This window comes from Malaclemys terrapin, chromosome 4 (genome assembly GCF_027887155.1).
Source record: "Malaclemys terrapin pileata isolate rMalTer1 chromosome 4, rMalTer1.hap1, whole genome shotgun sequence".
NCBI classification, from domain to species: Eukaryota; Metazoa; Chordata; order Testudines; family Emydidae; genus Malaclemys; species Malaclemys terrapin.
The window spans coordinates 94,215,600-94,239,523 of NC_071508.1; the positions used below are offsets into that span (position 1 = coordinate 94,215,600).

Consider the following 23,924-nt stretch of genomic DNA (forward strand, 5'->3'; position numbering starts at 1 on the left):
AGCGGTTTTTGCACTGTGTTTTGAGAGAACACAATACACCCATCTGGACTGAAGAGCTGTCTTGTTTCAAGGTTCAAATGTTCCAACAAAATGTTATTACTATTAGAAGTGTTTGTTCCTGGTTCACTGTGTCCACACTGAGCAGCTTGCATTGTGTAAACCACTGCAGCATGTCCATGCCTGCAGTCCCTCCAACCATTGCAGTACTAGTGCTTTGTGTGTCTTCTGAGACACCTATCTGTCAATCTAAATAGCTACCCATAAAGGTACTAGTGGTGGTGGGGTCCCCCAATTGTAGGCAAGCAGTGCTTCACAGCTACAGCCTTCACACACTAGATGTTACCTTCCTGTGGGCCAGACTGTCCCTTGCTGGAGCACAGGTGGAGGAAACACGGAAGTGCTCCCACTCTGTGCCCCTGGGATGCAAACCATCCTAGTTGGATTGAAGTGGAGGCAGGGACATGGCTTCACTTCCCCTCTATATTGACTGGTCCACAGAGCTGGCCAGGGTGGTGGAGCCAGAAGGTTCCACCCTCCTTTGGGATGGCACAGTATTTACACCCCACTGAGCACTGACGGGGTTCAGGGAGGGATTGTGCTTCCCTAGGCACAAACCTGCAGCACTCTCACTGGGACACTCCCTCAAGTGAGTCAAATAACCCACATTCCTAAGAATTTGCTGGACTGGGCCTTTAGGGGGGAACAGAACCTTAGATCTGCATTTGTGTGTGATAATAGCACCAACTTCTGTTTAGAAAGATCTAGAAATATCTCACTTGAAAAGAATGAGCCTGATTCTTGCCTCCTGCTAGGGTAACTGCAATGACCAGCGTAAGTGAGAAGAAAATCCAGCTCAGTGTGTCTGAAGTCAGCGGCGGCTCCAGGCACCAGCGCTCCAAGCGTGTGCCTGGGGCGGCAAGCTGCGGGGGGCAGCGTGCTGGTCGCCGTGAGGGCGGCAGTCAGGCAGCTTTCGGCGGCGTGCCTGCAGGAGGTCCAGTGGTCCCGTGGATTCGGCGGCAATTCGGCAGCGGGTACGCCGAAGCCGCAGGACCGGCGGACCTCCCACAGGCATGCCGCCGAATCCGCAGGACCGGGGACCTCCCACAGGCATGCCGCCGAAGGCTGCCTGCCTGCTGTGCTTGGGGTGGCAAAAAAGCTAGAGCCGCCCCTGTCTGAAATTATAATGATCACTGGGAAATGAAGGGAGAGGGGTGTTTTCACCAGTGACAGGGAGCAGGATTTTTAAATAAGCCCCTTGATTCATGATTTCTATTCTGCTGCTTTGCAAGTAATCTGCACTTTCATGAGGTCTCTACCAGTTGAGCATAGTATTCAGGCCAGCTGGGCAACAGATTTCTGCAGCATTTCAAGCTGAACATCCATCCAACCTTCCCACCCTGCCCCAAGAATTAATTAAATATAAAAGAACAAACAAATTCAGCAATAATCACCAGCCTCAATATCCCTTTCATCTCCTTCTTTCACAAGCATCTCCATGCTTTCTTCTAGGCCAGCCGCTGCGCTTGGAAGGCATTTTCTGTATCTATTCCCCAAGCCAGCTCCCTCAGCTCACCCAAATCCCTCCTGAAGGGCACAGCCAGGTGTGAGATATCTGAGTGCAAACGGAATCAATCCGGTGTAAATCCAGAGTGACACCACTGAAGTTAATGGAGTGTCTTCATTCCAGATTTATGCCAGTGTATCTGAGATCAGAATCTGCTCCCGTAGATTTGCTGCAATACCATGAGGGAAGAATTCCAAATTCCAAGGGTGAAGGGAAATTGTGGCATTTGTTAGGCCTTCAAATGAGGCTGCTTGGGGAGATTGATGGCTCAGGGGGCAGGAAACAAGATACAGAGCTTGTCACCTCTAGATCCTTTTTCAAACCTAGACCAGGCAGTACTAATTACTGATAGTTGTTCTCATCTGAACAGCCCTGTGGCGGCTTGTGTGAAATGAGCTGGTCTCTTTCCAGTTTCCTGTGGACAAGTAACTATGGCACAAAACCACTACCATGACTGGCACTAACAGGCAATCTAAGCAGAAACGCCATTGCCTACAATTCAGCCTATGAGCTATTTTCCCCCTCCTATGTCAGGGCTCAGGGCATTAGGTAGGTGGGAAGCTTCCGTTGCTGCTACCTGCGCTGTGCGTTGCCCGTGCGCAGAGGTCAGTCACCCAGGCTGTCAATCCGAGTGCTATTTACACAAAAGAGAGAAAGAACCTGCCTTGGCAAGTGCCCCATCTGGTGAGTCCAGACGTACTTATCACAGTGCGGAGTGCTTCTGACAGCTGGATATTGAGCTATGTGCTTTATATGAGGGCTTGACTATTGCATGAGATTGCTCCATCTGCATTTGGCCCTGCTGCAGATGTCTGGAAATCTGATGAGTCAAGAGATCGGTGCTATTAGCAATTCTTTATAAACACTCCACTGAAACAGGTTACCACAATCACACATTTCAATAGACATGAGAAATATCAGCACAGGGATCAGCTGAGACACAAAAGAGCAGCTGCAAGACTTAGTGCATTAAATCAAACATGGGGGCAAATCCAGTCTCCAAGCAGCTGGACACTGGGGGGATTCACAGGGAAGTGAAGAGGAGGAGGTAGAATCCTCCCAAATGCAGAGACTAAGGCCTTGTCTACACTAGGGATTTGCTCCTAATATGGATTGGTGTAGCCGCACCGATACCAGTGCCTACTGTAAACAGGCAAAGCCATAATAAGCTGTGATCTTCAGTGGTTTCAGACAGGGCTGAGCTGCTCTGGTACAAACCCCTGCTTTGCCTCTTTGCACTAGGGGTTTGCACCAACACAGGTGCTGGCTTTTCAAAGTGCCGGGGGGTGCTCAACCCCCAGCTGTGACCTAGGCCCGACCCCCACACCACCCATTCCCCCAAGGCCCCACCACTTCCCGCCCCCACTCCCCCCTGGCCCGCCTCCTCCCGCCCAATTCTGCCCCTCCCCTGAGTGCACCGCATCCTTGCTCCCTCCTCCCCCACAGCCTCCTGCACACTGTGAAACAGCTGTTTGCAGCAGGAGGGAGGCACGGGGAGGAAGGGGGAGGCACTGATCAGCAGGGCCCATCGGCGGGTAGGAGGTGCTGGAGGAGCTTATAAGGGGGCTGCCGGTGGGTGCTCAGCACCCACCATTTTTTTGCAGATGGTGCTCCACCCCTGGAGCACCCATGGAGTCAGCACCTATATGCACAAATGCAGCTACACTATGGCTAGCCACCAGGGCCGGCTCCAGGGTTTTGGCCGCCCCAAGCAGCCAAACACAACAAAACAAAAGCCGCCATTGCGATCTGCGGCAGCAATTCGGCGGGAGGTTCTTCGCGCCGAGCAGGAGTGAGGGACCGTCCGCCGAATTGCTGCCGAACAGCTGGACGTGCTGCCCCTCTCCGAAGTGGCCGCCCCAAGCACCTGCTTGGTAAGCTGGTGCCTGGAGCCGGCCCTGCTAGCCGATGGCTGCAATCCCCAGCATGGACAAGCCTAATATAGTGTAACACAACGTCTGTGACAGCCTTCATTGCTGCCAGCGTGCTCCTTCTAGACCCACCCCAGTATCCCTGGAGACTCTGCTATGGACAGCTTCTGTTCTATGGGAAGCGACTCCCTTTCATCTAGTCACACTACCTAGGAGACACTACAAATAGATGGAAAAGAATGGTTATATGCACTTCTTAATTATTTTATAACTTGTCTCAGTATTATCTATCAGAGAGCCAAGCTCTGTAGTTGTACAATTAAGTCAATATTAAATTGTTTATTGAGATAAAATAAAGTTCACTCTTGGTCAAAGACTGTGTGGCAGACTGGTGTTATGGTAAGCTGATCATAACAGCAATACACATGATGGGGCACAAGAGCCTTTTCAAGCTTCCTCCTTCCAGGCAGAGCAAGCCTTACAGGTGTGTCTGGTTAGTGCTGTCTGAGCCCATAAGAGATCATTAGCCTCCTCTCTTCTAGGCTGAGGTGTGTCTCCTCACAGGACTGTAATGGAAACTTAAACAGCCTAGCACTTGACTATCTATGTTTATAAATTGCAGAGCAGGTTTAGTGACAGTGTCACAAAAAGGCATTGAGGGGGAAAAGGAGTTTTGTGCCTTGTTTGGGTTTGGTTTTGTAAGAGTGCGACTCACTGCCAGAATGCACCTCTATGGCTTGACAAGGCATTGCAAAGCCTTCCCCTCACTCATCTCCAAACAGCCATGTAGGCCTGCTGATTGTCCACCTGTTCTTGTGATTCGGCCCTTCCGGCTTAAGCCAACAGGCCAACAAACAATAGTCTGCCAACTTCACATTGGATCTTCAGCCTCACTCCAGACTTGCTAGTCCCTACCCCTTGGGTCAGGGGGATTTCCAAACCATCTTCCTCGCTGGGCCAGTGTGGTGCCCAGGCCCTTCCTCTCCTCTGAGTTCCAGTCCAGGCAGGGCCGGCTCCAGGCACCAGCTTCTCAAGCAGGTGCTTGGGGCGGCCACTCCGGAGAGGGGCGGCAGGTCCAGGTATTCGGCGGCAATTTGGCGGACGGTCCCTCACTACGCCTGGGAGTGAAGGACCTCCCACCGAATTGCCGCCGCAGATCACGATCGCGGCTTTTTTTTTTTTTTGGTTTTGGCTGCTTGGGGCGGCCAAAACCCTGGAGCCGGCCCTGAGTCCAGGACCCCTTTAATAGGTAACCAAGACCACTAAATGCAGACCCCTTGCTGCCTTCCTGGACCACTAGTTTTAGCCTTCACTAGTTTTAGCCTTTCCCACAGCCTCTTACCCAGCTCATTGTGTCTCAGCAACACTGTCTCTAAGCCTCTCCCCCAGGCTCACTGCAGAGTTTCTTAGCACTCTCCACTGCCCAGCTGGTTTTGCTGCAGGAGAGTTTCTCTACTGCCCTCACAGGGCAGTCCCTGGCCCAGCAGGAATCTCCCTGATCCCCAGGGCCTCTCCACCAGCATGGAGAATCCTGGGCCAATTCACTTCCTTCCACTTTTCTTCCCCACTGCCTGAGGCTCCCAGTTACAGATATACCTATAACATGAGAATTGGAATTGGAGTCAAGGACCCATATGCCCTGGAGGGACTGCTATTGATAGGACACCAGTGGAAACAGGGAATGTGAGGAGTAGGCAGTGCTCAGGGTTTAATACAGTTCCACTCGTTCAACTTAATGTGCATTCATCTGCGCTCTGTGCTAATGAAACAGTACCTTCCTTCAAGGAGGTTCTGTCCACCAGCGGCCTAACTCAGCTCCCTGGCTCCAGCCAGCCTTTGTTCTCTGAGCAAGAGCCAGAATACAAATTTTATTAATATGATGTTAAAAAAAAAAAGTGAACAGAGTTTGAGCATAGAAGTTTCTGGTTATCAGGGATAAACGTACAGATTATCGAGGGTGCAAAATTTGGTTTAAGATCAGGTGGCATAAGGAATACATAATCTGCAATATCCCCGACTGGGGCTAAAAGGTTGATGGGTCAAAGTACAGGCATTGAGATATAAGGGTATGAAGTTCATAGAGTGGCTATGTTCGGGTGTGGAGTATAATGAGTGGATATGATGAGGAGGATGGATTGACCCTCATTTGGTGAGATTTAATGTTCAGGGAGTTTATGGTTCCAGTTCATATGATCCAACGGAGAAGGTCATTTGGTCCCTTTCTCGTAGTGGGAGAACGATGTCACTCTGGCTCACGCCTCCTGGTACTGTCGGTGGTCGGTGATGTTCTCGATGTAGATGTCCCTGGACCATCGGATGGTGTCTCAGACCATGAAGCGCCGCATGAGCCGTGCGTAGCGTCGACCGATCCCGCAGGTCCGTAGCACATGCTGCTACTCTCCTTCCCTAGCCAGTTCTCAACTAAGCCAGATTCAGCCCTTTTAGCTCCTCCCTCCAGCCTTGACACCTACTACAGGCATAACAGGGCAGGGCTGATTGCACCCATGGCCTGTCATTAACCCAATGTGGGGTTTCTACACCCCATCACATTTTTCTTTTGTTTCTCCTTGATGTGTAAAGAAAGCAGGGAAGGCTGGTTGCTTTGTCTTTGTTGTTCATGAGGTGGGGGGAAGCATGTTTGTGTTTTGCAGAAATATCAGGCATGTTAAGTCTGGCCTTCCCTAGTTGTACCAGAAGACTCATTGGAGATCAGAGAGATGTGAACTTTCTCAGCCTTGACCTGAAGGGACTGGAATGTTGAATCTGTAACAAAGATATTTTTTCTCTCAAGTTTTTGAATTGAATAAGTATGAACCGAAACAAGGAACACAGAGTTTAAGTAGTCCACATAAATACGTCCCCTCAGTTAACTAGGCTTCACTGGCACGGTTATCACCAATGTCACAATCTTATCAGTTCTCCAGAAATCATAGAGTTTCCCAGGAAAAAAGGAGTAGACAAGATCTAAATTTCTAATGTGAAATACATAGAAATAAAACCCACTGAAATAAACAAAACCAGACAATCTTTCAGCCCTTTTGGGTTCAAATCTATTTTCTTTATTTCCTTTGCATGTCTTTCCTTTTTGAACATTTATTCCCTTTGCTTGTTTTATCTACAGCCCAAGTCTAAGGACTGTGTTTTAAAAACTAGAAACCACTCACCCACACATGTATGCATGTTACTGCTGTGCACTGAGGAGCTGGATTGCTATCATTATTGTAATAGCTGAACTGATAATTGTTGAATGAGGTGACAGTACTATTTCAACTACTGGAGAATGTGAGCATCGTGGAATTGGTTGCTAATTGCTTAAATGGTTTCCATACTGTAAAGAAACCCTTATTTTAGACCCAGAAGTCAATGTAGATGGTGTGTCATAATTGGTTATTGTTGTAAATCTCTAGTTGGTATTTCTACCAGTAGATGGTGCAATTGAGCATTGTCCATTGATAAAACTACACCAAAGGGGGAGCTGTCATTTTAAGAGGTGTGCTGGAGGTTGCACTTGAGCAGAACACTGAGTGGAGTTTAGTGCAGTCTCAGTTGTGGATGTTCCAGTCTGGGCATGTGCGATACAGTAAAACAGCAGAGAGCTTGCTCTGGAAAATATTCTAAACTGGGCAGAATTTAGATTAATGAAAATATTTTTTAACAAAACTAGGCCTGCTCTTGAAGGAGCAGGTCTTTTCCAACTCTAATTCCTACGATTCCACGAGTCAGTGGATAACTGGGGCAAGGCATTCTGGATTTTCTGTAAAAATCCTTTGACGATTTTCTGGCTCATGGGTCTACACAAACTCACCAAGCTCTGAGGAACACATTATCAGTACCACCAGGGCCCAATTCTTCATCACATTGCGGCTCTTGTGCCCCATTGGGACTGGCTGAACTGGTCACTGGTGACTCCTCCCAGCATCAGAGGCTTCCCCAGACAATGCAGAGTCAGGCAGGCCCCTGCAGGGCTGGGAAAAGGGGAAGTGCAAAGACAGCTTAATGTCACCTTCATTCACTACTTCCATTTCTGGGCCAAGTGTAGCTGAGCCGGAACAGAGAGTCTAGGCCCTAGTTTAGATTCACTATGGAATGCTTGTTACCGTCTGGTGATAAAAAGTGGTTGTACAGGAAGTGGAAGCCAGGCATGCTGAGGGATTGGAGTCAGGAAAGGAGGAGATGTTAAAGTAAGAAGCTGTTAAGGAGCTTCACAGAATGGAACAGAAAAAGGGTGGAGAATTTCAAGCAAGGCTGTGTGTATAGACCCTGCACTGGTGATGAAGGGCTTAAAGAGCTGCTGGGGGCAAGGCTGGCCCCATCCATCCACACTCATCGATCATGTCAAGGGTGGAATAAGGATTTAAAAACAGGCTGTTTCCAGCAGTTTGTGGTCAGCTCTGGGAGAGAGCAGATGGTAGCTCTACTACAGCTCCCAAAGGAGATTCCTGGAAGCCTTCAAGGGAGCTGCCCTCAGGAAGGCTATTTACTATCCATCCCTGTGTTTACAATTAGACAATGTCCCTGCTGTGGTGGCTGGTTTGGGACAGGTTTGGCAAACCTTGAGGCAAGCTGTTTAGGTGGTTGATGCTGCTTCCCTCTACCTTTCAGGGTTAGACAATCTGAGGACAGGTCCAAGGGACTAGGGGAGTGGGAGCCAAAAGCCCCATCCACCCCCAAAAAGACTATCTAATGTAATTTGTGTCACAGAGACTCTAACTTAGGCAGATGGGGGATGCCCTGAGGACTTTTCAGTGCCCATCCAGTAGGAGGTGCCCCTCAGCAGCCTGAGAACTGTCACACTGTGTTAGCATAAGGAAGAGTTGATAAAGGAGAACTAATGCGTCTATATGTGGGAAATAGAAAGGCTTATATAGTTTGAAGTCAGTATAATAAAGATTTACGCTCCCTTCAGTTAGTCTTCTTTGCATGAGCTAGAGAGAGAGGAAATTGTGGCTCTGTAACTTTCTGTCAAATTTGGAACAGGGTCAGGGCTTGTCTACACAATCTGCATTAATCTGCATTAAGTCAAGTTAATTCGGTTTGAAAAAGCTTGCATACACACAAGGCAATCCATCACAGTGCACTAACTGCATTTATCACAAACTCTGGAGTCCTCTTGCAAAGTGGACTAAATTTGCTGTAAATCAAATTAGTTTGATTTACTGTGTGCACAATGTTGCTGTGCACCACTTTGGCATGCCTCCAATGGCTATCCCACACTGCTTTGCAGGCAGTCATTACTGACCTGTCTGTTTACGTATGTGCCCTCCCCCACAGTGGTATCAAGTTGCTAGGTCATCCCCTCCTCTATTTAAAAGCTGTGCGGGACCAGATTTTGCCCATTTGTTCAGGCATTTCAGTGTATCAGCACTGCTACAATATTGCTGCGATAGTACTCCAGAAGCCCCAAAACATGCCTTATGCAGCCACGTGAAGCTGTGCATTACCATCTGGGGTGAAGCATTGGTGCAGGAAACTCTTGTGGCCAGCCATGGGAATAAAGATCTCTTTGTGGACATTGGAAAGCAGACATCCAAGCAAAGTCATGACCAGGACACCAAATAACGCTGGATAAAAAGCAAGCAGCTCAGGAGGACCTATATTAAAACCAAGAATAAGAGGAAAAATTCAGGAGGGGACAAGTAACCTGTCCATTTTTTGAGGAACTGGACTGGATTTTGCACCACTACACAACCACCCAGCCCTGGAAGACTGTGGAACCAACTGCCTGCTCATTGGAGGATGAGCATGAGGAAACCAGCAAGAAGCTGTCCCCTGAGAGCCAAGATCTCTTTGGGACTCAGGCCCCTGACGCTGGCCGGGTAGAAAGCCAACCTAATTCCTGCCCGGCAACAACGGAGCCCGAGCCCCAGCCAGAAACCCAGGCCAGGATCCAAGAGGCAGATTCCCTGGAGGGAACTTTGGCAGGTAAGTACCTATCTTTAAATTAATTATTATTGTGCTGTACTGCCATGCTGGCTTCTGTTATGGGTGTCCCATGGCCACAGCCATTTTAGGCAGATGAGAGCTAGGAGGCTTTCTGAGTCTCCAGCCCCCACCTCCCTCGGCCCATGCTATCTACTCACGCTCTCCTTCCCCATACACATTTCCAAGTTGGCAACTGCTCCGCCTGGGTGATAGGCCTCTGTCACATGCTAGAGCTCTGACCATGGACTGTTTTCAGGCCCATGCCACAGAAGGCAAATGCCCATCTACCTTTCTCCTCCCTTCATCTCTCCTGCCTAACAAACCCCTTTCCTCTCCGCAGCCTCTGTTTGCCATCTAGGGTGACCAGATGTCCTGATATTATAGGGACAGTCCCAATATTTAGGGCCTTTTTCTTATATAGGCCCCTATTACTCCCCACTTCCTGTCCCGATTTTTCACATTTGCTATCTGGTCATCCTATTGCCATCTCAAAAAGGCAGCTGGCAGCATGGTGGAGCCACAGCCTCCATCCCACCTCGCCCCCCTGCTGCGGCAGATTCAAATAACGAAAACATTTCATTTGTGCAAAATTCAACAGTTTATGGAGACAGCAGTTACAGGAAAAGACATTGGGTTAGTATTCTCAGTGGACATGAGGTACACATGGACATTGCAAGTAGGATGAACAGACAGCAAATGTGAAAAATCGGGACAGAGGGGTGGGGGGTAATAGGAGCCTATATAAGAAAAAGACCCAAAAATCAGGACTGTCCCTATAAAATTGGGACACCTGGTCACCCTAATTGCAGGCCAATAAAGGTACAAAAAGTTACTGCCCTGTAATAAGCATTCGAACAGGAAAAGAAGTGACAATCATTGCCAAACCCTATCTATTTTGCGCTGCGCTTTCTCCATGTCTGTAGAGGAGATAAAGCAGAATCTAAGACACAGACATTTCTCCATTTTTGTCTGGACGTTATGGCAGATAGCCACATGGTGATGCCCCCCCAGTATAGCTCGCAGCTCCCTTCCATTCCTGCAGCACTCCTGGGGGGACCATCTTGGTGAATAACGTCACAGCATATCTTGCTGGTCTGCCCTTTGCCTTTATGAATAAAGCCATGCTCTGCTTCCTAGTCACCTGCCTCAGTGTAACAGCATCGAGAGTTAGGACAGCCTAGAAGGGGTTACTACCCAGCTCTCCCCAGGATGCGCCCCTTAGTCCCTTCAACACCATATAAGCACCTCCAACACACAACAAAACTGCAAAGCCAAATCAGGAACGTAACTCCCCCTCCTTCTTCTCTTTCCCTCCCTCCTCCCCAGCCTCCAGGGCACCATGGCAAAACCAAACAGCATGTGCTGCACAGACAAAAACCCCAGTGTGCACACCACTTACTAACTCTGAGATTCTCCCAAGACTGGGAAGAATTTCAGGGAGGTAGAGTCACAAATGCATATTAAAATGCTATCATAGCCTATCTGAAATATGAACAATAACTGACTGTGTTTTTTCATACTCCCACAGCCACAACAGCCAGACCCTCAAGGACAGGGCCTCTATCAACAACCGAGTGGCTGGCCAGCCTGAGGGGATGAAAATGGAAACCTCAGGATTCAATGTTTGCAGACCTCATCACAGACTTGTCTCCCCGCCCCCGCCAAAAAAAAAATCAAAATAGCGGAGAGGTGAAGGCAGTATTGTCGGATGGAGAGGGAAAAAGACAGGGAGCTCTCCCAAGAGAATGTTGCATGGCCAAGGAGAGCATGGCGGTTGCCAGGGAAAGCATCGCTGTGACCAAAGAGAGCATGGAAAGAGACAGGAAGATGTAGAGGCAACTCATGGATGCAATACTAAGCCAAAATGCTCTGCCGCAAAGCATGCTGTTGGTAGGGCAGCAGGCCCTGCCATCCTGTCAGCCAGGACCCAGCAATGTTCTTCAGACCTTGGGCAATAAAGGCTACTGAAAACACGAGCAACTCCTCCCTGCTGTACCCCCACAACAGTACTCCCAGGTGCCTTCACAGAGCCAACCTCTGGGCACAGGGAACAGTTGCACCTGGGAGCCCAGCTCTTTTGAGCTTTCCAACACCACATGTAACTTCAAGCCACATCACTCAACCCCAGAAGTACCCACAAACAAGAAGGCGCAGAGTCAAGGTGTAAAGTCACCAGTGACTTGAAACCCATTCCCCCCCATACTTTTCTTCTGCGCTGTTGTACTTTCAGTTGTGGCTTCACTGTTGTTTTAATTAAAGGTTTCTTTACCATTGTTAGTTAATATATTCTTTTTAAAATGTATTGTTTCATACTAAAAATTGTTTTTTATTGGTTCAGTTGAAACTCTTTTTTTGTTTGTTACATAATTGCTGTTTAATAACAAAATGATAAAAATTCATTCCTAATGAGTCATCACTGCATTAAACACAGAAAACCCTTAAAAGTGAAATAAATCATAGGGTTTCACAAAAATATGTGGGCAGAGACACATGGTAAAATAAGCATTACCACAGTGTTCCACTGCCACCACCCAGAAACCAGAGTGTCCAGTTCACATTCCATCCCAGTCTCACCCCCCATAGGTTAACACTGGATGGACAGCTGCACATTTTCAGGCCTGAGACTCCCAATAAGAACAATAGGCTTCCCTGGCAATATTGTCCTGGCTGTTTCCATTTTCTGTGGGATGCGTTGCTGGCTGCTTGAACTTCTGAGCATGCATCTGCCCCTTAGTCTCCCATCCATCATTTGGGCTTTTTCCCTTACTCTCACAAATATTGTGCAGAATGCAGCTATAATAGTTGGAATGGAGTTTTTTTCTGCTGCTTGCAACCTGTTCCATAAACAGCACCACCTTCCTTTCTAACAGCCAAATGCACACTCCACTATCATTGTGCAACTGCTGAGTCGGTAGCTAAAAATGTCCTTCCTTCTGCTCAACCAGCCTGTGAATGGCTTCATTAACCAGGGAAGCAGAAGATAAGCTGGGTCTCCACACCCTTAATGTCTGGAGTGATCATGGGGGCACACAGTCCTTTCTCCATTAATGTAACCAGAACTGAGTCCCAAAAGATCCTAGCATTGTGGGCCCTTCCAGGGTACCCTTCATTTATGTCCATAAACTTGTCACAGTTGTCAACCAGCCCTTGGAGCACCATGAAGAAATACCCCTTTCTGTTTATAAATTCTGCACCTTGGTGGGGGGAAGGGGCAAATTATAGGCACATGCCCAATACAGTTTGGGAACCCCATGCTTGCAAAACCATCAATAATCTCCTGTTAAGCTTTTTAATCCAGTGCCACAGTACCTTTTCCATGGCATGACACATCTGCATGACAATAGGCCCAACAGTTGATGTCCCTACACCAGACTGGTTGGCTACAACCAGTAGCATGCAGGGGTGGCCAACTTCCAGATGACAATGGTGACCCACTTCTCCATGGACGTGGGGGTACTGCATGTTAGTACACTGCTGCTGCAGCTCCAGGGTCAGTTCAGCGCAGATCTCAAAAAAGGTTGCTTTCCTCAGCCTGAAATTCTCTCGCCACTGCTGGTCATCTGAGGTCTGCAGAACAATCCTTTCCTACTGATCCATGCTGGTTTCCTGAGCCCAGAAATGGTCCTGCACGGTGTGTAGCTGATCCAGGGGTCAGTCCCCTAGCATCCACCACCTGGTGAACTCCTCTTTTTCCTCAACCCGCTTCCTCCACTGCTGAATCTCCTCCTGCTGCCAGAGGAGTGGCTGCTGCCATCACATCACCTGCTTGCATGGGTGTAGTTTGGAGGGGCAGGAGGGCATTGCCCCCCCAAACTGCAAGCCTAGGGCAGGTGTGGAATTTTTCCACCTCCCCCATGTGCGGCCCCATTGGCCTAACTGGAGCTGCTCCTCTCCAAATATAGGAGTCAAACTACGCCTATATCTATTTGGTGGTGCGATGGGTGAAGTCCAAAGCTAAATTCAAGCAGTCTCTGTGTATTTGCGGTTGCCAATATAGCAACGCAGACCATTGTTGGATCCATGCTTGCCAACAGCAATGCAAAAATGGTGCTAGCCTGCCCAAAAAGGAAGTACAGGGTGGTGACAGTGCAAACATGGAATTAAAAAAAAATTGGAATCTACCTAGCTTTCCAAAATTCATAATGCAAAAACTCCCAGGATGCACACTGCTCAGCAGCAAAGCAAAGGAGCCTGGGATACCCTCCAAGAATGCCATGCCTGTAGCACACAGCAAGCCGACACTGTGTATGCTCAATTTGAATTGAAAGATGGAACCGGGCGATCCGTGTACACACTCTTGGTGTGGCTTCCGCACTGCATGTTACCTGATGCACAGCAAAAAGCTTCAGGTTAAATCTCCCATGTAGACAAACCCTTAATGTTTCTCCAAAAGTGCTGAACACAATTTTTTTTCAATGAGTAAGTCAGCCTTATGCAGCTGCTAGAGCCCATTGCTGTCTGGGTCAAAATGTTAGCAAGGAAAATACATTGCATGGTTAGATAAAGGTGCTATTTGGCAATAGCAGGGACAGTATGGTAGTGCCACAACCCTAACTTCCTTCCTTGGCCAGTACAGTCCCAGACTGTCACACTCAGCTATTGTCTTCCCCCATGTGTATCTCACTGCCACCCAGCAACGGCGAGCTCCAACTGACACAGGAGCTGTGGGAAGCAGGGTTGATGATTCAGTAGGCAGAGTGCTTTGCTGTGGATGTGGACCAGTACTCCTGCATGGAACTATGGGGGGACCTGACTGCTGAAGGTGCAGACTTAGGGATGTTGGATCAGACTCTGTGCTGTGTATCCCTGGAGCTACAGCACAAATGACTCTAACTTTCAGTAGCAGCCCATAGCCACTGATGGGCAGTCCATAGGCACTGATGGCCAGTCACTTCCTTCCTTCCTTTCCCACCCTCAGTCACTTCCCAGCATGCCTATGCACCAGCTGCTGTGTGGCCAACCAACAGCCATCTATGCCAGCCATGCACTGCCCCTTCACTGGGGTGTTCCTCAAGAACTGGTTAAGCACCTCAGCCACCAGAAAGGGGCCTCAACAGAGCCCAGAATCAGACCCAAGACATAAAATTGACCTCTTGGCCATTCATGTTCATTAAAGATCTCCTGACACTTTTTATAAGAGCAGGTGTGTTAACTCAGGTGTCTTAGCCAAATCCCACTTTGGAGAATTAGGTTCTGCCTTCTGAAAGCACTGTTGCTGTTTCACAAAGACATAAGATTCACTTCCATACTTTAACTGCTATGTAGAGTTGCTGTGTGCTGTTGTCAGCTGCCACATTTTGCTTTAGAGATGGCTGCATTTCAGCCCTTGCTGAGGTGAAGGTCCTTGTGAACAGTTTGCAAACTGTTCTGGGGATTCTTTGGGATGAAAGCGTCTATCAAAATGTCAGCAATTATTAAGGTAGTTCTCTGTGTAAACACAAGCATTTGACCAGTATCAGAGGGGTAGCCATGTTAGTCTGTATCCACAAAAACAACGGGGAGTCCGGTGGCACCTTAAAGACTAACAGATTTATTTGGGCATAAGCTTTCGTGGGTAAAAACCCACTTCTTCAGATGCATGGAGTGGAAATTACAGATACACTCATAAATATACTGCAACATGAAGAGAAGGGAGTTATCTTACAAGTGGAGAACCAGTGTTGACAAGGCCAATTCAGTCGGGGTGGATGTGGTCCACTCCCAATAATTGAGGAGGAGGTGTCAATACCAAGAGAGGGAAAATTGCTTTTGTAGTGAGCCAGCCACTCCCAGTCCCTGTTCAACCCAGGTTAATGGTGTTAAGTTTGCAAATGAATTGTAGCTCTGCAGTTTCTCTTTGAAATCTGTTTTTGAAGTATTTTTGTTGAAGGATGGCTACTTTTAAATCTGTTATTGAGTGTCCAGGGAGATTTAAGTGTTCTCCTACTGGCTTTTGTATGTTACCATTCCTGATGTCAGATTTGTGTCCATTTATTCTTTTACATAATGACTGTCCGGTTTGGCCAATCTACATGGCAGAGGGGCATTGCTGGCACATGATGGCATATATCAGTTTAGTAGATGTGCAGGTGAATGAGCCCCTGATGGTGTGGCTGATGTGGTTGGGTCCTCTGATGGTGTTGCTACAGTAGATTTGGGGACAGAGTAGGTAAGGGGGTTTGTTACAGGGATTGGTTCCTAGGTTAGTGTTTCTGTGGTGTGGTGTGTAGTTGCTGGTGAGTATTTGCTTCAGGTTGGGGGGCTGTCTGTAAGTGAGGACTGGCCTGTCTCCCAAGTTCTGTTTCTCTCATTCAGTCATCTCAGTGGCTTCAGCCAGATGGCTCGCAGGGCATCCTTGGCTTCCAGCCTCCTTTCCCCCAACAGTGTCTTGTGCAACCCCCCGCAGATCCCTCGATTTGCTCTCCTGCTTCATAAGGCCTCATTTCACAGGCACCATCCTTCCTGCTGCGGGCTGCAGGGGATTCCCTTTATCATCCATAAGGTTTGCCGCTGGGCAATATGAGGCAATCCTTCCCCCAAAGCACTGTCACTAAGTCATTCTGCCAGCTCCACTCTGGTCTGGGCTCTGAGCCAAGATAGTTATGATGACTCTGCACAGACTATGAGCCTGGTCCAAAGCCCATTGAAATCAATGGTAGTCTTTCCATTGATTTCAATGGGTTTTGGACCACGGTCCAGGTGAGCATAAGACAATAACACACTCTGGCCTAATTGTGCCTGTGTCTTTGTGATGAAGTGAACCATTCAGCAACATGTGTGTGAGGAAGTTGTTGGAGAGGAATAGGATGTTAATGCTGGGGCTTCTCCATCAAAGGACGCAAGTACCTTTTGGCTGTGACCTGTCATGTGGAGATATTGTGGACACCAAAATAATCCCCTGATGGTGTTTCTTTCTCTTGTTAGCCTGCAAGGACTTCAGCCAGGGCAAGATCATTCAGAGGGTGAGAGAGAGGATAGGCTGGCTATGCTAAAGGAGAGCAAAGCAGGACCAGGACAAGAAGCTGAAATAATATTTTCAGCATAGGCAAACAAGAATGGGGATGGGAGGAGATCTTCTAAGTATCCACATGAGGGTGTCTGTAATGGAAGAGTTGGGTCAGAGCACAAATGCACTCTATCCATCCACCTGCTACTGCCAATATGTGAGCTGGGAAATGGCAAACCTTTTCCATCATTATCACAATGCTTCTGACCATTTCTCCATGTCTGTCAGGAAGGTCACTTTGAGGATGCTAATAAACTAAAACAACTATTCCCATCAAGGGAAAATGTGATCAGGAAAGATTCGTGCCTTCACTCTCTCCTATCTCTTCTATCTTCTTAGTAGCTTATCTTAAGAGGCGGTCAAATTATTCATTGCCAAGAATATGCCTAACAAATGTAGGCCTTTTGCTGCTTGCAAATCATTTAGGAACCAATCCTGATTTCAGCAAATGTATTAGTTATTTATGATCTATTCGCTGGATTGTTTGGATGAACAGTTTTCACCCTGTGGGTTTCTCGAGAACCATTCATCTCAGCTGTTTCCTATTTGTTATTCATGCTGTATGCTTGGTCACGTACGCCACATGGTATTGTCTCTAGTACCTGATTAGATGAGTGAAACATTTAAACAGGAAAATATCAAAAAGCAAATAGACAATAAGGTGCCTCTGATACAAATTTTCAGATGAAGGGTCGTTCATGCTAGAATTGATGACAGTCAGGATCCAAGAACATTTTCATGAATACCTGCCAGGCTGCCAGCCATCCAAATAGCCATGCAAACCAAAAAACATGACCACCGTGAACAGCCATGGAGTGAAGTCAGGCTGTTTGTTTGCAAATCCATTTTTCACTGTTCGCCACGGTTTACACTTTCCCATGTGGGGTTCTGGCATCAGCGAGTTAAAGGAAGTCATTGGGGGTGGGGGGGTCGGGGGAAGGGGAGTGTTTCTTTTAAAAAAGAGAGTGAGATTGAGAGGAGGACACAGGCTCTCAAATACCCTGTCTGTGCTTGGTATATTAGGCAGCCCGTGCTCTTGGCTGGGAGCCCAGACGAGGCTTTTGTAATCAAAACATGATCTTGTATGCTGTGCAACCAGTGCTGAGAAAGGCCGTCTGATGGCTCTCCTCTTTTAGCTCTGCTTTGGAATCCACCAGGCTTCACCGCCGAGATCCAAAATGCAGCGATCTGTGAGTGCTGCCTTTGTTGTTACTGGAAGGGGAGTGGGAGGGGGATTCATTTCTCTTTTAAAAATGCCAAGAAGTGACTTGCGCTCACTCTCTTTTTGTTGTTGTTGTTTTGGGGGGTTGTTTGTTGCCAACAGCTGTGTATCTAAAATGATCTGAGATGCGTGGGAGGGAGGGGAGTGGATTTCATATTCCGGATTTCATGTACTGATCACTGGGGCAGTTTGCAGTCGCTGGCTCAGGATGATGTTCTTATCCAGAAGGGTGGGGGCATTGAGAGGAAAAAACCCATAAAGCCAGGTCATGCTGGACGTTACTCATCCTAGTACTGGGAGTCAGGGGGCTTTCAGCTACAGCTGTCAGATCAGAGGCAGAGAATATTTCTTAGAGAGCTTGTGCACTGGATTTCAAAGAGAAATGCTAGTTTAGGGGCCTGTCCCTCTCTCCCTTTCCCTTCCCCCACCTTTTCTCTCTCTCTCACCCTCACTCCCTTCTGAGCTCTCTCACTTCAGAAACAGCTGATTGTGAAAGTCTACAGGGAAAGATGCACATAGAAAGATGATTACTGAGACAAGAGGTGCTCTCAGGCACTGATGAGTTGCATAATAGGGTGCGTGTGTTAGGAGTGGGGGGATAGAATGCGACATTGCCATGTAACTGAAGCACATTGCCTCTTGCTTCCCTCGCCTCCTTTTGTTACATTTTCATTTTTAATAGAAAGAGGTCTTTCTCTACAGTGCTCACTCTCTGTCTCAAGAGGCATCAGGCTCTGCTTTCTGATTCATAGCACACTGCACACTTGTTCTGCCAAACCCATTTATAACTCCCTGCTGTAGTCACTGTGACATACGGGTGCCTTGGTTCCCCGGAAGAGCTTTATGCCGGGTAGGTGAAGTGTAGCCACTTTTCATCCTAAGTGGCAGCGCAGCCGGCATTCTTCCCAGCAGCTCAGGAATGGGCACATACCCTTGTTATCGACTGGCTCAGAGCAGCAGCTAGTAAGAAAACGCTGACCATGCTTGGACGTACAATCAGTGCTCCCCAGAGAATCAATGTCAGGGCTCAAAATGCTGCTCTGCGTTTCTGTGCACAAGTTGTTTTTGTTCGGTTGCTATGTTTTTCTGAGTGGAGCGGGTGTGGATTTCCCTTTGCTTCCCCAAGTATTTTGATGAAACTGAGCACCCCTCCCCATCACCCAAAAATAGGTTGAATAGCAGCAAAACTTCTCTAGCAGGGACATCTATCAGACTGGAATAATCTCCCTAGGAAAATGGTAGAAGCCCCGTTGCTAGATTCATTTCAAACTGGACAAACACTGACAAATATACAATAGGGAACAATCTTGCACAACCAGGAGAGGAACTAGATGACCTAACAGGTCTTTTGCAGTTCTGATTTGCCTTCTAAAAAAATCTGGGTTTGCAATGGCTTTCCTGGAATGCAGCTCTGCCGTTCTCCATTTACATGAATTTAAAAGTTAAAGGTGTATATTTCAAGGAACACAATACACTGATCCCACCCTGAAAAAGGCAACACGCCCACCACTTTGCAAATACATAACCTGCCAACTCAACACACTCAAAACAGAGTCTGTTTAGGGCGATCCTAAATTCAGATTAAACCAGTCTTGCAAATTGTCATAAAATGTACCTTCCTAGGTGCAAAATCTGCTCATCTGCCACTAGATGATTGATGATAATGAAGAAAGAATATTTCACTCACCTGCAAAAATAAAAACAATAAAAAATGGCCCATTAGGAAAATTTTGCGGGACTGGATTGCAAATTGTAGGTCTTTATGAAGGACTGTTACAGCATCATTGAAAAAGTATGACTCTGTTACTGATGGAATTCATGTTCAATCATGACACAAATGAAAATATGTTGAAACAGAATGGGAGGTGCATTTTAGCAAATCAGTTTAGTTATCTTTTCCCTCACTGGTTTCTGAACACATTCGCTCCTGTTCCTTGATCCCATCGCATCTTACAGTCTAGGTCCTGATCATGCAATGTGCTATATGCAGTGGATCTCTGTGCCCACAGGGGAGCCCATTAATGTCAATGAGGCTCTTCTTGGGGCCAGGGGGTCTGCCTGCATGGAGCTCATTGCAGGATCAGGGCCAAACACAACTCAGTCAGTACTAGGATGGGAGACCCCCAAGGAACACTTACGTGCTGCAGGAAGTGGTACTGGTGACCTAGTTGGCACCCTTCCCCACTGTGATGTTAAAAAAACTCTGGTCCTGGCCACCTCTAGTGACTAACGATCTCATGGCACTTTTTTTAAGAGCAGTGATATTAAATTCTGAGCAAATTTTAGTTTGGTAATTATTATTACTTGTTGTTTTGTATCATCACTGTATTTAGGCTCCGTAGTACTAAGTGCTGCACAAACACAAAACAAAAAGACAGTCGCTGCCCCAGAGAGCTTACAACCCAAATATGCTATTTGATCTGATCTATCATGGTGCTTATATGGTGCCCTTCTCCTTGGTATCTGAATACCTCTCCAAATTATATGTACATAGAATGATTTAATTCTCTCTGCTTACCTAAGGTTCTTCCTGCACTTTCAAATGGGCCTGGTGTTCCTCTTCACTTTTGTGATGCTTTAGGGGGCTCACCCAGACCAGTAAGGGGTTGTGTCACTGCCTGCCCAGTAAGCCTGGGTGCTTCTATGCTGTGCTGCTTTGGCTCAGTGTCTTGACACCAGCAGCCTCCTCCCAGCACAATGGCCTGACCCTGACTCCCACCAGCCTGGTTACTCTGCTCCTCCAGTCCTCAGGCTCTCCAAAACTGTCTCCCCTGCAGTGCCCAGTCCCTCTCACTGCACCCTCACAGAAATGATCAAGTTTGCTGGTCCTGGAAAGAGAAAATACACAGCAGGCTGTTGGCTTCACTGGGGTTTACACACCCTCCACTTCAATGCACAGCACTGAGTTGGTTTATAGTAAACGTGAAACAAGTTTATTAACAAAAGGACATAGGCTTAAGTGACATCAAGTAGGTACATGGAATTGGGACAGAAATGGTTACAAACAAACAAGACTTAAAATATGCTTCTAACATTACAGTCTAACTTAAACACGTGAATCACCCATTGGGGGAGGCTAGCCCCCGGCTCCGCCCCTTCTGCCAGGGCCAGAGGCCCCTCCCCTTCCCCACCGGATCCCAGAGTCCCCCCAACACAGCTGCTGGCCTTTCCGCTCCAGCCCCGGCCGCCCAAATGCCCCCAACACCAGAGTGCTGATGGGATTGCATCGTAATGCAGGCATGGGATGACAAGCAGTGGCTGCAGAACTTTAGGATGCTCAAGGCCACATTCCTGAATCTGTGTGCTGAGTTCACCCCAGGACTCCAGGTCAGGGACATCGAAATGGAAGCTGCACTGGCAGTGGAGAAATGAGTGGTGATCACACTGTAGAAACATGCAACACTAGATTGCTACAAATCATTGGGAAAAATTATTTTGGAGTTGGAAAATCCACTGTGGGGGCTATTGTCATGCAAGTGTGCAGGGCCATTAATCATCTCCTGTTATGTAGGATTGTGATTCTTGGCAATGTGCAGGACACAGTGGATGGATTTGCAGCTATGGGGTTCCTGAACTGCGGTGGAGCGATAGATATAGAGCACAACCCTATTATGGCACCAGACCACCTTGCTACAGAGTACATCAAACAGAAAGGGCTACTTTTCTATGGTTATGCAAGCATTGGTGGATACCCAGGGATACTTCACTGACATCAATGAGGGCTGGTTGGAGAAGGTGCATGATTCTCCCATCTTTAAGAACACAGGACTGTTCAGAAAGCTACAGGCAGGGAATTTCTTGCCCGACTGGCAGATTATCATTGGCAATGTTGAAATGCTAATAGTGATCCTGGAGAACCCAGCCTACCCCTTGCTCCCCTGGTTCATGAAGCTGTACACCAGTCACCTTGACAGCACCAAAGAAAGATTCAGCTACCAGCTCAGCAAATGCAGAATGACAGTTGAATGCGCTTATGGTAGACTGAAGGGACGCTGGCACTGTTTACTCACAAGATTTGGTCTCAGTGAGAAAACTATCCCAATGGTTATAGCTGCCTGATGTGTCCTGCATAATATCTGTGAGGGGGGAAAGTTGCCACTAGGGTGGAGGTGGAGCAGCTGTCTGCTGAGCTTAGGGTTACCATACGTCCTCTTTTTCCCGGACATGTCCGGCTTTTCGGCAGTCAGACCCCCGTCCGGGGGGAATTGCCAAAAAGCCGAACATGTCCGGGAAAATGGCAGCTCTGCTCCTCCCCGGACTCCTCGGCTCTGTTTAAGAGCTGAGCTGTCCGAGCGCTACCGGCTTCAGGCAGCCCCCTTGCCTCCGGACCCCAGCCACCGGCCGGGCACTTCCCCTCCCGGGCTCCGGCGGCGCAGGGTCCGGAGGCACGGGGGCTGCCCGAAGCCGGTAGCGCTGGGGCAGCTCGGCTCTTAAACAGAGCCGAAGAGTCAGGGAGGAGCAGAGCCTCCGGCGGGGCCAGGGCCTGTGGAGGGTCCTCTTTTTTTATTTATTAGATATGGTAACCCTAGTTGAGCTTGAATAACCAGATACAGGGGCTATCAGAAGAGCTTGGTGTGGAGTTATACAGCTCCGGGAGGCTTTGAAAGAGCACTTTAACAGTGAACCACAGTAACGGGTTATGGTGTACTGTGCTCTACCTGGCCCTGCAGTTTGGGGGCCTGTTAGGAATTGTGTGATGCTTGCTGTACATTTATAACTATTACACTGTTTGTCACAAATCCTGTTTACAATCACAAAGTTTACAATCACAGGTGAATGGGTGCTTTCAATACCACCGGCAATACTGCAGAATATGTAGCAATACTGCAGAATATGTTAGGAACCAATAAAGATGAATTATTTTAATTTTATTGAGAACAAAAACATTTCAAATAATTTTGTGCAAGTTAAAAGCAAATACATTAAAACCTTAACAAATGTATGGAGCATAATTTAAAGAAGAAGGAACATTCATGTCCATTTTAGCTACATATACATCAACCGTGGCTCTTACTGGCCAATGTATGAGAAGTTGTGGTTGTCAGTGTCCCCCGAAGTGAAGTGGTGGGGTACGGATGTGGCCCCCAATGCCATGTGGAATGTTGAGAGGGACGTAGGGAGGTGCCGCAGTGGAGTTTTCCATGAGTCTGCAGCATCTGTGTTTGCTACCAGAGAAGAGTCATCTCCCACTCTGACTTCTGGGCTTTTCTCCTGTCCACTCTTTCATTCTCCACAAGATCTGCAGTGTTCATCCCTCCGGCCCTCTGTTCAGTCTGATGCAGCACTGGCTTGCAGGAATTTACTGAACATGTCAGTCTGAGTCCTCTTCTTTCTCCTTCTTATCTGGCTCAAGATTTCCATGGATGTAGAGGAGGAACCTCAAGGCCACAACAGCAGCAGCTTCAGATAAAACACAGAGAGTGATTGTCAGTATAGTGGCAATGGAAAATGAAAGTTAAGATTCAGAAGTCCTTCCCTTGCTCCCCTAAAGTTTTAAACACAACATACTTATTGCAACTTCTGCTTTGGAATGCTTGTGCATGGTGCCACTCACAGCACCAGCCATAAGTATGGTTCACCGGGGGTGAGAGAACAGAGGATGGAATTGCTCAGTTGCATGAAATATGATAGGGCAGTGGCACTGAATGCTGCACCATTTTCCACAGGCAGTGGGGATTTTAGCTGAGATCTCACTCCTGAGTTTAACAAAAGCATAGCTGCTGCTGCTGTCCTGAAACCGCCCGGGCCCAAAGACTGCTAGTCTGTTTACTGCAATGGTGCCTGCCGAAGTTATCACTGACTGGCGTGGGAAAGCGTCCTACCGCAGAGGGAGAAATAAGGTTGCCTCCCTAGAAGCCTTCAGCAGAGGATTGCAGAGTACCTCCATGAAAGTTTCATCAAGCTCAGACAGGAGGATTCAAGGGGTGTCTCTGTGTACATAAACAAACTGCTCTGCATCCCACCCCCGCAGTCTAACTCTACAGGGGAATGACAAGCAGATAATAACTCTACCTGTGTTGTACTTATACCTCTTCTAGTATCAGTAAGCTAATGAAAAGTCACTACATATGCCCTGTTAAGTTAGGGGTGCCATCAGTACATCATTGTAACTGGAAATAAATTTACACACTTACCCAAGGTTACTTCCCCTGCATCGGGCTCGCCCATGTTCGACTGCCAGGACTGACTGCGGTGGAGTCTCAAACAGCTTCTGGCTCGCAGCATAGCTTGACCCCCCTGTTGCATGTCCCCCATCCTCCTCCTTCTCGACACCAGGGCCCGTGACACAAACCTAGCCCAAGGATGGACCTGGTGGAAGGAGGAGTTCGAGCTGTTCACAGGCCTGGCCATACCGGATGA

At 47.8% G+C, this 23,924-nt stretch overlaps 1 protein-coding gene and 1 long non-coding RNA gene across 3 annotated transcripts in view; one reads left to right on the plus strand and one right to left on the minus strand.

The window, feature by feature from the left end:
* Positions 1-4,682: 4,682 nt before the first annotated feature.
* LOC128836954 (uncharacterized) lies at positions 4,683-8,951 on the minus strand. Its single transcript, XR_008444862.1, has 3 exons — positions 8,877-8,951; positions 7,241-7,400; positions 4,683-6,198 (listed from the first exon to the last, which is right to left on the minus strand). It is a non-coding gene; the product is annotated as an uncharacterized LOC128836954 (long non-coding RNA).
* Positions 8,952-17,373: 8,422 nt separating this feature from the next.
* CCDC9B (coiled-coil domain containing 9B) overlaps positions 17,374-23,924 on the plus strand; it is a 101,764-nt gene continuing 95,213 nt past the window's right edge. For both annotated transcript variants that reach the window (XM_054027698.1, XM_054027697.1), the window contains exon 1: positions 17,374-17,532. Coding sequence is in view for 1 of the 2 variants with exons in the window: in XM_054027697.1 (XP_053883672.1) it covers positions 17,521-17,532 (12 nt within the window). In the remaining variant the exon portion in view is untranslated. The remainder of the gene's footprint in view (positions 17,533-23,924) is intronic.